Here is a 15,481-nt window from a genome sequence, read left to right on the forward strand (position 1 = left end):
TTTTCTTACAATATAGGATGACTAAATACTAAACATACCCGTAAACTGAAGTAATTTGGATACTAAGTGCTCTTCTTGAGGCTAGAGGACCAGATCTTTCTTAGTAGTTTAAGTTGCCATTCACAATTCAGTAGTGAGTTATAAAAATATTTTGATGACAAGAGTTTCAGTATTAAACACATATGCAGTCCTTTCTCCCACACTCAGCTTGTGTTCTTTCCCAGTTTGAGTGGTAGTATATATTTGAGAGTAAAATAAATGCCTATTAAAGCTAAAAAAACCCAATTTCTCAATTTTTTTTTTACCGTCAATATATTGAGAAGTGTCTGCTTTGAGATTATTGAATTTAAAATTATTGGGTAAGTTAGAGAAATTGTGTGAGATTTTATGATTTGGAAATTCTGTTTTTTAAAAAATACTAAGCTTTTCACTTTCCTTTCAGTATGCATAGGTGCATTTTTGGGAGAACAATTTGATAGTGAAGGCAGTATGGAATCATTTACATTTTTCATTAAGGATGAACATTAACCTTTTGAGAGTCTAACTTTTATACTGAACAGCTTACGGTTTTGTAGTTTTCAGTCAGCTTTGGGAGGAATATGCTAGCAATAAATTACTACTTATGTCATAAACATGGAGGTTAGTTGATTGTGAAACATCTTCTATTTAGTTGTCTAGAATTTTGCCTTCAAATCAGAATGGTAGCCTTCTAACTAAAAGGGAAGCATTTAATTTCTGTGCCTTTAATTTTCTTCCAATTTTACCCCCACCAGACTTCTTCCTTTACTGGTCACTAGAGAGTTTGAACTGCTAGAAAGTTTTGTGAATAAATAGCTGTAATAGTCTTCCAAGGCAGAGGTGTGGTGCGTGTGTGCGCGCGTGCACACGTGTGTGTGTGTGTGTGTGTGTGTGTGTGTGTGTGTGTGTGTGTGTGTTTTGTGTGATCACTTATCTCTTACCTTCGCTTCACTGATACTTGAGAGGTCCCAGAACCTCTTTATATTTCTTAAAATTCACTTGGATTCTAAGTAACTTTGGTTTTTGTGTATTGATTTATGTAGAAACTGATACTAGGGAATTTAAAAATATTTGTAATTCTTTTCAAAAGTAGCCCCCTTAAAGTTATATAAATTAATGGTTTTTAATGAAAAATCTGCATCTTATAGAAAATTAAGATCTTGAAGTCAGGTATAGTGGCTCATGCCAATAATCCCAGCATTTGGGAAATTGAAAAAGAATTGTTATGAGTTCAAAGTCAGCCTCGGCTAGAGTGAGACCTTGTCTCAAAAAACACAAAACAACAATCATTGACAATTAGATTATTGCTGACCATATTATTCCAATTCTTTCTGTAACATTTGGTTTGATTAAAAACATGACAGGTATTCACATTCTTCATTCTCCTTAAACAAAACCTCTGAAAATCAGAGAGGAAAGGGGAAAAAGAACTTTTTTAGAGGGGAACTCTGGGCATTGAATTTAAGAAATTCATGCATGCTAGGTAAGTGTGTTACCTCTGAGCTACATATCCTAATCCTTAGAACTATTTGTGGTTAGTCCCAAAGCTTTTCAATTTTTTTTGTTTGTTTTTTGGAGCTGAGGACCGAACCCAGGGCCTTGCGCTTTCTAGGCAAGCGCTCTACCACTGAGCTAAATCCCCAACCCCGAAATATTTTGAGAATAATTTTTACCTTGACAATTCCTTTCAGGTGACTGACCCTAGTTCTCTTTAGACCATATCATATGCACAAAGACATGAATCAGTCAGTGTCTCTCTCTTCCACCCTACCTCCCCCCCCCCTTTGTGTGTGTGTATATGTATGTATGTCCTGGGAATTGAACTCTGAATCCAGGGCCCTCTACCACCGAGGTATGGACTACATCTCTAGACTCCCCTAGCCTATTGTCAGGGCCAAGTTGATAAAGCAAGATACACAGTTCAGTATTTCTTTCCTAGTAGTGTAAGCGTGCCTTGTAATTTAGATTCATTCCTCTTTTGGAAAAAAAGTCTGTTTTAAATTCTGAAGGCCAGGTATAGACTATGTATACATTAGGTTTATAAGTGATAATTTGCCCTGATCTGAAGATCCATTTTGAGAAGTGAGGATATAGAATTTCTGAATATTTAACATTTTATATGTTAGTAATACTTTTTTCTCAAAAGTCCCTGACTGGATATTTCCCCAGTCCTCATTGATCATAGAGTTCAAATTTGGGTTTGTGCTATACTTCTTATAATTACTACTTTCTTCTAAAATTGATAGAATTCTGTAGAGAATTTTTATATAAGGTTTTGCATATTTCCTTTCTTATGGTATTAATTTTGCTTTTTTGTTAGTTTGTTTTTCAAGACAGGGTTTCTCTGTAGCTTTGGAGGCTGTCCTGGAACTCGCTTTGTCGACCAGGCTGGCCTTGAACTCACAGAGATTCACCTGCCTCTGCCTCCCGAGTGCTGGGATTACAGGCATGTGCCACCACCGCCTGGCTAATTTTTTTTTTTTTTTTTTTTTTTTTTTTTTTGCCAGAGCTGAGGACTGAACACAGGGCCTTGTGCTTGCTAGGCGAGCGAGCTAAATCCCCAACCCCCATTGCTTTTCTTATTTAATTTATTTAAATGTGTGATTTTAGTGTTACAGTTTTCTTTTTTCTATTTGCATTTTTTTCTTTTTCTTTTTCTTTTAATTATGTACATAGAAGAGGGCGCCAGATCTCATTACAGGTGGTTGTGAGCCACCATGTGGGTGTTGGGAATTGAACTCAGGACCTCTGGAAGAGCAGTCGATGCTCTTAACCTCTGAGCCATCTCTCCAGCCCTCTATTTGCATTTAAACCTTGCCATTCTAAGTCTTTTTTTTCTTTATAGTGTCCAGGGTATGGATTGAACAAGTTGGTTTTGTTTCATGTGTTCATTTGCAAGTTTGTTTATTTGATGCCTTAAATGTTGATATTATAAATCCATGCTATTTAGTAGAATATGCCAGATACATAATGCATTTTAAAATTTTGTTAGCCATAGTTTTTTATCACAAGAGAAAGAAGCAGGTAAAATTATTATTATTATTATTATTATTATTATTATTTGGTTTTTTTGAGATAGGGTTTCTCTGTGTAGCTTTGCGCCTTCCCTGGAACTCACTTTGTAGACCAGGCTGTCCTCGAACTTACAGAGATCTGCCTGGCTATGCCTCCCGAGTGCTGGGATTAAAGGCGTGCACCACTGCCACCCAGCTAAAAACTTAGATTCTTTTACATTATTTTTATGCCCTCTCTTTCCTTCCATTATTAAGATATGTATCCTGTCTTTTTAACACTTAACTGGATGTTTGACCTTGAATAAAGTCTGTTCACCTATAAACCTTAGTGTCTTCATCTATCAAGTAAGTTACAGTTAGTCTGGGTTCTGAGAAGGTGGCCTATGGTTCAAAATGTTGCTAGGGAGAAGGTTCCTATGAGGTTAGGAGGATTATATTTATTATTTAACTCCTAAATAAAAGTGACAAGTTTGCAATTGGGCTTGAGTAGGCACCAAGAGAAAGAAAGGGTGCAGTACTAATAGTGTACTTCAGGTTCATGCACCATGCTAAATGCTGTATGTGCGTTGAGCCATTTACTTCTCAGAGCAGCCAATAATGTAGATTCTATTACTATTACTACCCTCATTTTACAGAGAGGACATTAGGCCACAGAGCCAGTAGAGGTAGAATCACAATTTGATCTCTTGAATGTGACTCTGGATCTAGACTTTGGCTCATGCTTTCATTGAGAGACTGTATGGTGTTGTCAGTTCATTATCGAGTATTTCATAGTTTCTGCTTCCATATATGCTTTTCATACAAGTTACTGATCCTGATCTGAAGCTGTTAATCTTATTGATAAGTTCATTGAGTTTTCCTAGATAGAAAATAAGTTACTGCATATGCCCCAGCTGTCAGAAATTGCTTTTAGAAGTTGATTTAGATCAGATTAACTTGATAGAAGTATTGGTGGAACTTTGAAAGTATCTATAGTTTGTTTATTTATTCATTTATTTATTTTGTTTTTCAAAGTCGAACTTCTCTGTGTAGCTCTGGCTGTCCAGGAACTTGCTCTGTACAATAGGCTGACCTTGAACTCAGAGATTGCCTCTGCCTCCCAGTGCCGGGATTAAAGGTGTGAGCCACCATTGCCCAGCTTTAGTTTTAATATGTGTGTAAGAGCATTGCATATCTATATAATCATATAAAAAGCAGAAAAACAAATGGGAGTATTATGCCTCAAAAGTTCAGAGATTATGTCTGATGCTTTCATTCTTTACAGAGACAGAAGGCTAAGAAATCTTGTTAATTGACTATCAGGTATTTCCGTCCTAAGCCTTACGTAGGACCCTTGGCTGTAAGTAGGAGTCAGCTGAGTAATAAAAAGGGAGCCTTTATTTCAGGAACATGAAGACTCTGAGATTGGGACCCGAGGCCTGGGAAAGGACGGTGTTAAGAAGTGCTCGTCGCACTCTTGTCCAGGCTTCCTTCCTCAGCAACAAGTGGATGCCTAAGGCTGCTCTTGGACATCCTTTAGTTGTACTCATACATAGTCAATGTAAATCCCTTCTTCCCTTTCTCCAGAGTTCTTGACAAAATGGCAAAATGGTTTTCATCTTGATTCATATTTCCCAGGGTCTGACCATTTGTGATTGGGGCTAGAACCAAAGTGGAGTCTACCTGCTAGAATGGTAGGCAGGCTGGACAAACAGGAAGGTACCCAGTACTTAAGACAGGTGACCTGCTCATGTATGTCTTCAGTGTTTTGTTTTGTTTTTTGATAGAGTTTCATATTGCTCCATCGCCATATGATATTTCTGCCATAGTTTGGTGTTTCGATTACTTTTTTTTTTTTTTTTTGAGACAGAGTTTCACACTACAGGCCAGGATGGTCTGCAACTTGTAGCAGTCCTCCTGCTTCAGCTTTCCAAGTAGCTGAGATTATAGGCATGACCTACCACACTTGGGTCTGGATTACTTTTTAATATCTCCTCCAAGGAGACCATAAGCTTCAGGCAGGTCTGAAGTGCATAGCCTGTTCACAAAACAAAAAAATAGCCCCAAAGAAGGTTTTTGGTTTTTTTTTTTTTTTTTTTTTTTTTTTTTTTTTTTTTTTTGTGTGTGTGTGTGTGTGTGTGTGTGTTTGTTGTTTTTTTTTTGTATGTGGAGCTGAGGACCGAACCCAGGGTCTTGCACTTGCTAGGCAAGTGCTCTACCACTGAGCTAAATCCCCAACCCCCCCAAAGAAGGTTTAATACCACCTTTATTTTTGGTGCATAAAGATTGAACCTAGGGCCTTGCACATGCTGAGTTGTATTACTGAGGTATGTTGTAGTCCACATATCTACTTAAAAAATTTTTGTTTAGAGGCTGGAGAGGTGGCTCAGTAGTTAAGAGCACTTACTGCTCTTGCAGAAAGTTAGTTTGATTCCTAAAACCCACAAGGTGGCTCACAGCCATCTGTAACTCCAGTTCCACCCATCTAGTGCCATTTTCTGAACCAGGTATGCTCAGGATGCACATATTTACATTCATGCAGGCAAAATACTCGTATACACAAAATGAACCCTTAAAGAAGATCTTTTTCCCATTTAGATAGTGTTCTTTTCATAAATGTAAACATACCTGTTTAAAACCTTTCTATGGGCTGGAGAGATGGCTCAGGGGTTAAGAGTGCTGACTTTTCTTCTTCTTCCAGAGGACCTGAATTCAATTCCCAGCACCCATATGGCAGCTCAGACCTGTATGAAACTCCAGTTTCAGGGAACCCCGACACCCATGACAAAAACACAAATGCACATAAAAATAAAATAAAAAAATCCTTTGTATTAGTTAAATAATTACATACACTGGATCATTTTTCCTTCATTTAATTTTAAGCATTGTTGAAGATTGCTCTCAGGGCTTTGTGTATGGTAGGCAAGCACTGAGCTCCAGCCCATAGGGATGATCTCTCTGATATGAAATAAAATATAGAATAATTTAGGCAACAGCAAAGTAACAGTAACAGTCTATTCATAGTTTATGAATGATGGGATCTCTTTTTGTATGCTGTGAATGTGTGCTGCTCTGATTGGTTGATAAATAAAATGCTGATTGGCTAGTATCTAGGCAGGAAGTATAGGTAGGGTAAGCAGATGAGGAGAATTCTGGGAAGAGGAAGGGCTGAGTCAGGAGTTGCCAGCCAGACACAGAGGAAGCAAGATGACAAGGCAGAACTGAGAAAAGGTACCAAACCATGTGGCTAAACATAGGTAAGAACTATGGGTTAATTTAAGTGTAAGAGACGTCAGTAATAAGCCTGAGCTAATGGCCAAGCAGTTATAAATAATATTAAGCCTCTGATTGATTTTTTTTTTTTTACAAGTGGCTGCAGGTTCACGGGTGCCCGGCAGGACACAGGAAAACCTCCAGTTACAGTAATGTCTAGGCTTCTGTTGTTAAATTCTCATTGAATGTGACTGGTATATATGGATGATGAGTGATAGTTGGTAATTATGACCTTGAGAAGATAAATACCAGAATTTTCATCCAGTTTAATTTGTTATGGTGTTCTACTTGATATTCGTCTTGAAAATTGGTAATTAGTGTGGTGGTAGCTTTTTACTAATCAGTGTTTATCCAGACTCCATGGTATTTGAGGTTACTTTTGTTCCTAGTATTTTATTTTGTATATATACCTTGTAATATTTGGAAACTCCTGAGCTAAATAATTTTTAAAAATGATTCAGACAAGCCTAACATGGTGGCACACATGCCTTTGATCCCAGTACTCAGAAGACAGAGGCAGGTGGGTCTCTGAGTTTAAGGCCAGTCTGGTCTAGAGTGAGATCCAAGACATCTAGAGTGACACAGAGAAAGAAAACCGATCTCAAAAAACGGGGGAAAAAAGGGCTGGAAAGATGGTTCAGTGGTTAAGAGCACTAGCTGCTCTTCCGGAGGTCCTGGGTTCAATTCCCAGCACCCACATGGCAGCTCACAGCTGTCTGTTATTTCAGTTCTGAGGACCCTATGCCCTCACATAAACATACATGCAAGCAAAACACCAGTGCACATAAAATAAAAGTAAATAAATCGTTTGATGGGCGGTGGTGGCGCATGCTTTCAATGGTAGTGCTTGAGAGGCAGAGACATACAGATCTCTGTGAGTTTGAGGCTGTCCTGGTCTACAAAGGGAGTTCCAAGATAGTCAAGACTGTTACACAGAGAAACTCTCACAAAAACCAAAAACAACAAAACAAAACAAAACCCTAATGTCCCCCCCCCAGTTCAGATAAGACAAAATTGATGGATTATATTAGTAAGTAGCCAGATTGGCCTCGAACTGTCTGTGTAACCAGCTAGCCTCAGACTTTTTGCCTCAGCCTTCTGAGCGCTAGAATTATTGTTATTATTTTTATAATTTATTTATTTTTATTTTATGTGCATTGGTGTTTTGCTGCATGTATGACTGTGTGAGGATGTCAGATCTTGGAGTTACAGACAGTCGTGAGCTGCAATGTGGGTGCTAGGATTTGAACCCAGGTCCTCTGGAACTGCAGTCAGTGCTCTTAACCACTGAGCCATCTCTCCAGCCCCATGAACGCTAGAATTATAAGTGTGCACTTTGCCTGCTTACTTTAATCTTTAATATGCAAATTGAAATAATTCTGATAAATATTACATTGTCTAGAGTACCCCCTCTCACACACACACATAAAAGATAGCCCTATGTTTTCCTATGTTTCTCAAACAAAATTTCACATTAAATATTTTTAGCCAGGCATGATAGTGCATGCCTTTAATCCCAGCATATAGGAGGCAGAGACAGGAGGATCTCTGTGAGTTTGAGGACAGCTGGGGCTACATAGAGACCCTATCTCAAAAAAGATTTAAAGATTTTTTTTTAAAGATTATTTTTGCCTTTTTAAAATTTTTTAATTTTTAGGCAAGGTCTTAATGTGTAGCTATGTTCGGCCAGGAGGCAGAGGGGGAGGTTCAAGACCAGCCTGGTTTTCATAATGAGTTCAAGGCTGTATAGTAAGACCCTGCTTAAAAAAAAAACTGATTAAAGTTGTATAATTTTTAATTAATGGCATAGTAAATAAATATTTGAATCTTAATTGTACTTAGTGCATACCTTTACTATCTTTGATTAGTGAATATTTAATGTAGAATCAGTAGGCCTTGAAGATGGGTTAAGAGATTAATGGAAGGTTTGGGGATTTAGCTCAGTGGTAGAGCACTTGCCTAGCAAGCGCAAGGCCCTGGGTTCGATCCTCAGCTCAAAAAAAAAAAAGAGAGAGAGAGATTAATGGAGCTGAGCATAGTAGTCCATGCCTATAACCATAGCTCTCCGGAGACTGAAGCAAGAGAATTACTTTGAGTTGAAGGCCAACTTGGACTACATAATGAGTTCCAGGCCAGTGTGGGCTATAGAGTATGACCTTGACTCAAAAAACAAAAAAAAAAAAATGGGAAGAAGCAGTACCTGGAATATATCTCTTGGTAAGATGGAAGATAGAAACAACTGAGTAGGGAGGATAGGATTAGGATTCTGTTTTAGGTATATTGATTTTGAAGTCCCAAGATGATACCACCCCAAATAGAGTGTACAGAATTGTCTGCTATGCAGTTGATTTAGTACATGGAAGAATAGAGTAAGGATTGAGATAAGGCTTGTCAAGATATTGGTGAAAGTACATCTTCAAAATCATGGGATCGCTGGGTGGTGGTGGCGCACACCTTTAATCCCAGCACTTGGGAGGCAGAGGGAAGAGGATCTCTGGGAGTCTGAAGCCAGCCTGGTCTGTAGAGCAAGTTCCAGAAACACTGTCTGGAAAAGAAAAAACAAAACAAAAACCCCCTCACAAAATCATGGATTCAGGTGAGATTGTTTAGAAAGATAGTGTTTAGATGAGAGAAAGGGAACAAGTACTGATTTGCAGATGACACCAATGCTCAAGGTGTGTAGTTTGAGAAAAATGAACCCATGAATGAGAGTGAAGATTGAGTAGCATAGGAAGAGATTCAGAGTAATGTGCTGCTGGCAGCCATGAGCCAGTGACCTAAGTCATGCTGCAGAAGGGTTCAAGAAAACAGAGACGAGGCAATTAGAGACACTTAAAGATTCTGTTAGCAGGTTTTTGTAAAAGCAGCAATACCCTTTGATCACAGATATGTTACACACCCCATGCCAAGAAAACCATTTTTAATATTTTTTGGTATATTATCCTTTCAGACTTTTTTTTAAGAGTCAGGATCTGGAGTAGCCCAGGTCAGTCTTGAACTTAGTTTGTAGCCCACCCTCCTCCTTCCACTTCTGCTGAGATTACAGGTATATGCCACCACATCTAGCTCAGACTTTTTTCTTATTTACATTCTTTTGTTCCATGAGCTCAGGCTAAGTTCAATACTGATTAAACAGGTTAAAAAGTCAAGAAGCTAAAACATAGTGGGAAAGACAACATAATGAAGCAGTAGGAAATCTAGTAATCACCTCCTGAGTGTGGAGGAATGGTACCTTAGTGTGTCTTGAGTGCTGCCTTTTCCTCCTTAACCACATCCATTGTACAGAGAGGTTTCCTGATTGGCACATATAGCCATAGCTAATGTAGTACCTGGCACACAGGTGCTTTTCCTTTCAGTAAATAAAAGGGAAACTATGGTAATAGAACAGTGAGATTGGCAGGTGTTGTCTCTAGAAGGAGGAGATAGAACAGGTGACAGGAGTCAGATATGTTGCCATATTGCTTCGTTGTAAGGACTTTTGTTCAAAACACCCAACCAGAGGAAAAAAGAATTGAGATTGGGTCCCAGCATTGTCACTTGTCAGGGTTTCAGAGCCACAGATATTGGCTGCTACATCTTTCGATTGTGTATTTCAAGCCTGATGTGTAGGTAATATTTCAGCAGATAGTTCAAACATACAATTCCAAATCATGAGTTCTAGACTGTTTTTAAAGTGGCTATACTATGGGGCATGTGGTGTACATCTGTAATTCTCTGGATACAGAGACAGCGTTTTTCTGTATAACAGTCCTGGCTGTCCTAGAACTCACTCTGTAGACCAGGCTGGCCTCAAACTCACAGAGATCCATCCGCCTGCCTCTGCCCCCTGAGTGCTGGGACTAAAGGTGTGTACGACCATGCCTGGCTTCATTTCTTAACTATGTGGAGAAGGATTTGGGAGTCTGAGACAGAAAGATGCTGTGAGTTCAAGACCATCCTGGACTGCAGAGTGAGACTCTGAAACCCTGTCTCAAAACCACTCCTCCTCCAATGGATATAATATTCCAGAGATTTGTCCATTTCAGCTGTCTTAGTTTGGTAACATCCTTGCTTGTGTATCAATACTCATCAGTAGGGAATGCCCTGCAGTTGTTCAAAGAAATAACTTTCCACAGACACTGAAGGTGTACCTTAAGAGTAAAAGACAAATAAATCAGCATGGTTTTGTTTAGCGAGAGGGTGTGTGAGACAAAGAGGCAGGAAAAATGGAAGCCCTGGCAGGAGTTGTTGATCTGGCATGGGAAAGTAGAAGATGCAAAAGGAGTGAAGTTAAGATATGACAAGGCAAGTCAAGAAAGGAAGAATGCCACTAGCTGTGGTGGTAGAGGCTTATGATCCTTATGATCTTGGGCTTTTTGTTGTTGTTGTTGTTTGAGACAGGGTTTCTCTGTGTAGCTTTGCGCCTTTCCTGGATCTTGCTCTGTAGACCAGGCTGGCCTCGAACTCACAGAGATCCACCTGCCTCTGCCTCCCGAGTGCTGGGACTAAAGGCGTGCGCCACCACCTCCCGGCTTGGTTTCTCTCTTTAATAGCAGCAATGTTGATTAGGAAATGGATAGTTTGGATTGCAGATGTGTACTAGTTCTGGGTGCCCATACATTTTAGGGATTTGCAGTGGAATAAGGGAGAGTATATAGGAAGGAATTGAGGTTACTGGGAGCTGTGACTTAGTTTTGTGAATGCTGAATGGGTACATGTAATTCAACAAGGTACCAGTTAGGTGGGAGAGTGATTGATCATGAGGTATGTAGCAAGAGACAACAGAGGATGGATTTTTACCTTATCAAAAGTCCTAAATTTTATTTAGGATGATAGAAAGTTAAGGATTAGCAATGTCTGTATGCCTTGGAAGAGTATTTTTTCTTTTTCTTTGAGCTTTGGCCTTGTGCCTGCCAGGCAAGCGCTCTACCACTGAGCTAAATCCCCAACCTGAGTATTTTTTTTTTTGTAAGATGGGTGAAAGGTGGGAATTTGAGGGAAGATGTTTAAATGAGGATGGAGAAGGAACTTTGAACCAACATGTACATGTAAGGGAATCTGTGTATAATGAAGCAAGGTTCCACAGGGCATAGTGGAAGGATTTGTGAGGGCATTCAGGAATGGAGAAATCATTGAGAGGAAGCTGGGAGCTATGTGAGCATGCAAAGAAAAGAATAAGATAGAAGATGTCCTGAGGTGGATGTTAATGGGAAGAAGAAATTACTTCAAGTCATAAGCAGAATAGACTAAATTAATTTATTTTTTGCTGTATTTGGACCTAGTTTATTTTTCTTATTTATATTTTTGTAATGCTTAGAATTGAACCCAGGGCCTGCATACAAAATATTCACTCTACCTCTAAGCTATGTTCCTAGCCATAGATCTAATTTGGTTGTTTTTCCTTGTTGTGTTTTGAGACAAGGTCTCATTTTGTAGCTATGGCTAGCTTGGAACTTAATATGTAGGCATGGCTGCAACTACCTTCTTGAGTGTTGGGATTAATGACATGCCTCCATGCCTGCCTCCTATGTCTAATTCTAATTGTACTGTGTTAGCTTAATTTCTCTTCTCTTTTCTTGCCTCTCCTCCCCTCCCCTCCCCGAGACAGGATTTCCTCTGAGTAGCAACCCTAGCTGTCTGGGAACTCATTTTGTAGACCAGGTTGGCCTTGAACTCATAGAGAAACTCCTGCCTCTGCTTCCCAAGTCCTGGGATTAAAGACATGCACCACCATGCCTGGCTTCATTGCTTAACTATGTGGAAATGTGTTTACTTTCCTTTAAAAATTATATATTTTAGATATAAAAGCATTCATCTGTTTTTAAAAATGAAGTTAATGAGGTAAGTATAAAAGAAAAGAAATGTCTCTTAAAACTTACTACCCAGGCTCATCATTTTACTATCTGTTCTTCCAGACCTTTTCTCATCTGAACAAATACATATATATTTTATTTTTGAAGATATATCAGTATATCATGGTAACATCTAATAAACATCCTTTGTCAGAATAGGCAGATTGCTACCACCACTGCTCTCTGTTATAGTAATCTACCATTAGACTGAACCATATTTATATCTGTTGTCAGACTTGTTTTTTATTTTAGAGAGTTTCTAGTTAGGTATCCCTGGCTGGCTGGAACTTATGCAATCTTCCTGCTTCTGCTTCCTGAATGCTTGGATTATAGGTATGTACTACATGCCCCACAAGTGTCAAGCTTTTGAGTATTTTTTGTGGAAAAGGAAGGTCTGTCTTTGTAGCCCAAGACTGAAGCTGGTCTGGGACTTGCTGTGTAACTCAGGCTGACTGAATTCTCAGCAAGCTTTGTTTATCCCCTCCCTCTGTTCTTCCACCCTGCTCCCTTCTTCCTTTTCTCCCTCCTTCATCATACCCAGGCTGGCCTGGAACTCTGGATTCCAGTGATGTTTCTCTTTTAGCCTCTTGAGGAGCTGGAACTGCAGATGCATGATGCTACTGTGCCAGATACTTTATAATAGTTTATTATAAATAATGCTAGGAAGAATTTTATCTGTACAACTTGGCATGTTTATCCAATTACTTTCTTTGGGTGAATTTCTAGGAATTTTCAAGTTTGGGGTATTTTGGGGTATAATTTATTTTCTGTGTTTTTTTGACTAGGTATTCGTTTATGAAATCTTCTGTATTCCTAATTTTGGAACATGTATATATTTGATAGATTGTGTAAAGTAAGTCAGATGGGTGTGTATTATTTGTAAGTTAACAGGTTACCATTGTTTGATAGATACACCTTTAGTAGAGTCTCTTCCCCAGGCAGGAAGCCAAAGCATTAGCTTGGAAACTTTCATAGAAGGTTGCCTTTTCTCTAAGGGTTTGTACACTTTTAAGACTTTGCCAGTACACCTAAGATGTGATAGAAACTGTTATAGCTCTTAATAATAGCTTCTGAATGCATGGTCATGATTAATACCATTTTCTTTAATTACTTTTTTACAGGTGATTCATGGCAGGGGACGTGGAAGGTTTCTGTTCCTCCATCCATGACACCAGTGTCTCTGCTGGGTTCAGAGCACTGTATGAGGAGGGATTGCTTCTCGATGTCACTCTGGTTATTGAAGACCATCAGTTCCAGGCCCATAAAGCACTCTTGGCCACCCAGAGTGATTACTTCAGAATTATGTTCACAGCAGACATGAGGGAACGAGATCAGGACAAAATTCACCTGAAAGGTCTAACAGCTACCGGTTTCAGCCACGTTCTTCAGTTTATGTATTATGGAACTATAGAACTGAGTATGAATACTGTTCATGAAATCCTTCAGGCGGCAATGTATGTTCAGCTTATAGAAGTGGTGAAGTTCTGCTGCTCTTTTCTTTTAGCCAAAATCTGCTTAGAAAATTGTGCAGAAATTATGAGACTCTTAGATGATTTCGGTGTTAACATCGAGGGAGTCAGGGAGAAGCTGGACGCCTTTCTGCTAGACAACTTTGTGCCACTCATGTCCAGGCCTGACTTCCTGTCCTATTTGAGCTTTGAGAAGCTCATGTCTTATCTGGATAATGATCATCTGAGCAGGTTTCCAGAAATAGAGCTGTACGAGGCTGTGCAGTCTTGGCTGCGACATGATAGACGACGATGGAGACATACAGATACCATCATTCAGAACATCAGGTTTTGTTTGATGACTCCATCCAGCGTTTTTGAGAAGGTTGGTGCATTTGAAAGCAGTAGACAGGATTCCTCATTTAGTTAAAGATGTTGTCATAGATAAGATTCCCAGAGTTGGTCAGGAGTCAAAAAAGGAGTAGCTTATAAGAATATTTTATATGTAAGAAGCTGACTTTGTTATATATTATGCATTTAGATGTTTTCAAATACATTTTGTGGGTGAAGGGTAAACCAGGTAGGTAGTAGAATAGTTCTACTTCTAAAGTACTTTTAAGGTTGGATTATAATGTGATGCAAATATTACATATTTGCTTTAGCTTTTCTTCTTTTTTCTTTTTCTTGCTTTTTTTTTTTTTAAATTAGCTTTTTGAGACGGGGTTTCTCTGTGTAGTTTTGTTGCCTGTCCTGGATCTCACTCTGTAGACCAGGCTGGCCTCGAACTCATAGAGATCTGCCTGCCTCTGCCTCTCAAGTTCTGGGATTAAAGGCGTGCACTAACACTGCCTGGCCACTTTACTTTTTTTTAATGTAACTGGGTTAGATTATTTTTTAAAAGTTAAAGTAATACATGCTAGAATTGACATTGAGGATTTTTACAATTGTACATGGTACATATACATTAAATGCATTTTCTTATAAAATGCAGTAAAGGCACATACAATAGCTCTTGATGACAGTAGGCCACAGAGTGATTGTCTTCCATACTCTTTCTTATTTCTGTTCCCCATTTCACTGTGAATACTAACTAAATTTACCCATGAAAACAAGATATATGTCTAAAAACATTTTGACATTTCCAAAGTAGTAAACCATAAATCCTCTATGTACATTCATCAAGCATCCCTGTGTACATTTTACCATGTAAAAAGTTCTATTTTAAAATACTTTCTCTAAAACAGCCTTTGCCTTTTTGCAAGCATCTTCATTTTTATATCAGTCTCATTTGTGATCCATTCTTGCCCAAAGGGGAGAGAGCAGCTTCAGTAATTGCTTAACCTAATTGGTTTCTAATCACATGGTTACCTCTGGGGCTCTGTTTACCTCTTGCATCTTCCTTCTTTCTAGAAAGCACACAAAACTTGGTCGACAAACACCCTTCATGTTAAAAACAGTCAGCTTTAGCTAACAGATTATGTAAAAGAGGTATAATTTCTGAAAAGGAGGTTTGTTTATGCCATTTGAAAAATAAACAAATTTTCGTCTTTGAATAACACTCAGCAGCCTGCCATGTTTTTCTTTTTTCTCCCCCTTCTGAACTGCTATGAAATGTCATTATCTTTAAAAGAGAAGTTTATGAAATTTTATCTTTATTCTCAGAATGTATTAATATGACAGAAATGATTGAAACTAAAGAATATACTTGTTTTTGTTCAGTAAGAACCAGCCCCACATCAACTATGTAAACCATTTGCTGCTTATGTTTTGATTTTTTTCTACCTTTACTATTGTTTTTATTGCTCTCTTTCCCTTGGGATTTGTGTTTTGTCTTTATACATTAAATGAGGATGCTTTCTCACTGCTAAAACAGAGCTCCCTTCCCCCTAGTTTCAGTCTAGATTGAAGTAGAAAGTAT

General features: G+C 38.6%; 1 protein-coding gene across 3 annotated transcripts in view; it reads left to right on the forward strand.

Annotated features, from left to right (window-relative positions):
• The window catches only part of Klhl15 (kelch like family member 15), a 42,209-nt gene that overhangs the window by 5,842 nt on the left and 20,886 nt on the right, over positions 1–15,481 (forward strand). For all 3 annotated transcript variants that reach the window (XM_036174615.1, XM_036174616.1, XM_036174617.1), the window contains exon 3: positions 13,237–13,948. In XM_036174615.1, the coding sequence (XP_036030508.1) occupies positions 13,244–13,948 (705 nt within the window). In that variant the 5' untranslated portion in view covers positions 13,237–13,243. The remainder of the gene's footprint in view (positions 1–13,236; positions 13,949–15,481) is intronic.

This window comes from Onychomys torridus, chromosome X (genome assembly GCF_903995425.1).
Source record: "Onychomys torridus chromosome X, mOncTor1.1, whole genome shotgun sequence".
NCBI classification, from domain to species: domain Eukaryota; kingdom Metazoa; phylum Chordata; class Mammalia; order Rodentia; family Cricetidae; genus Onychomys; species Onychomys torridus.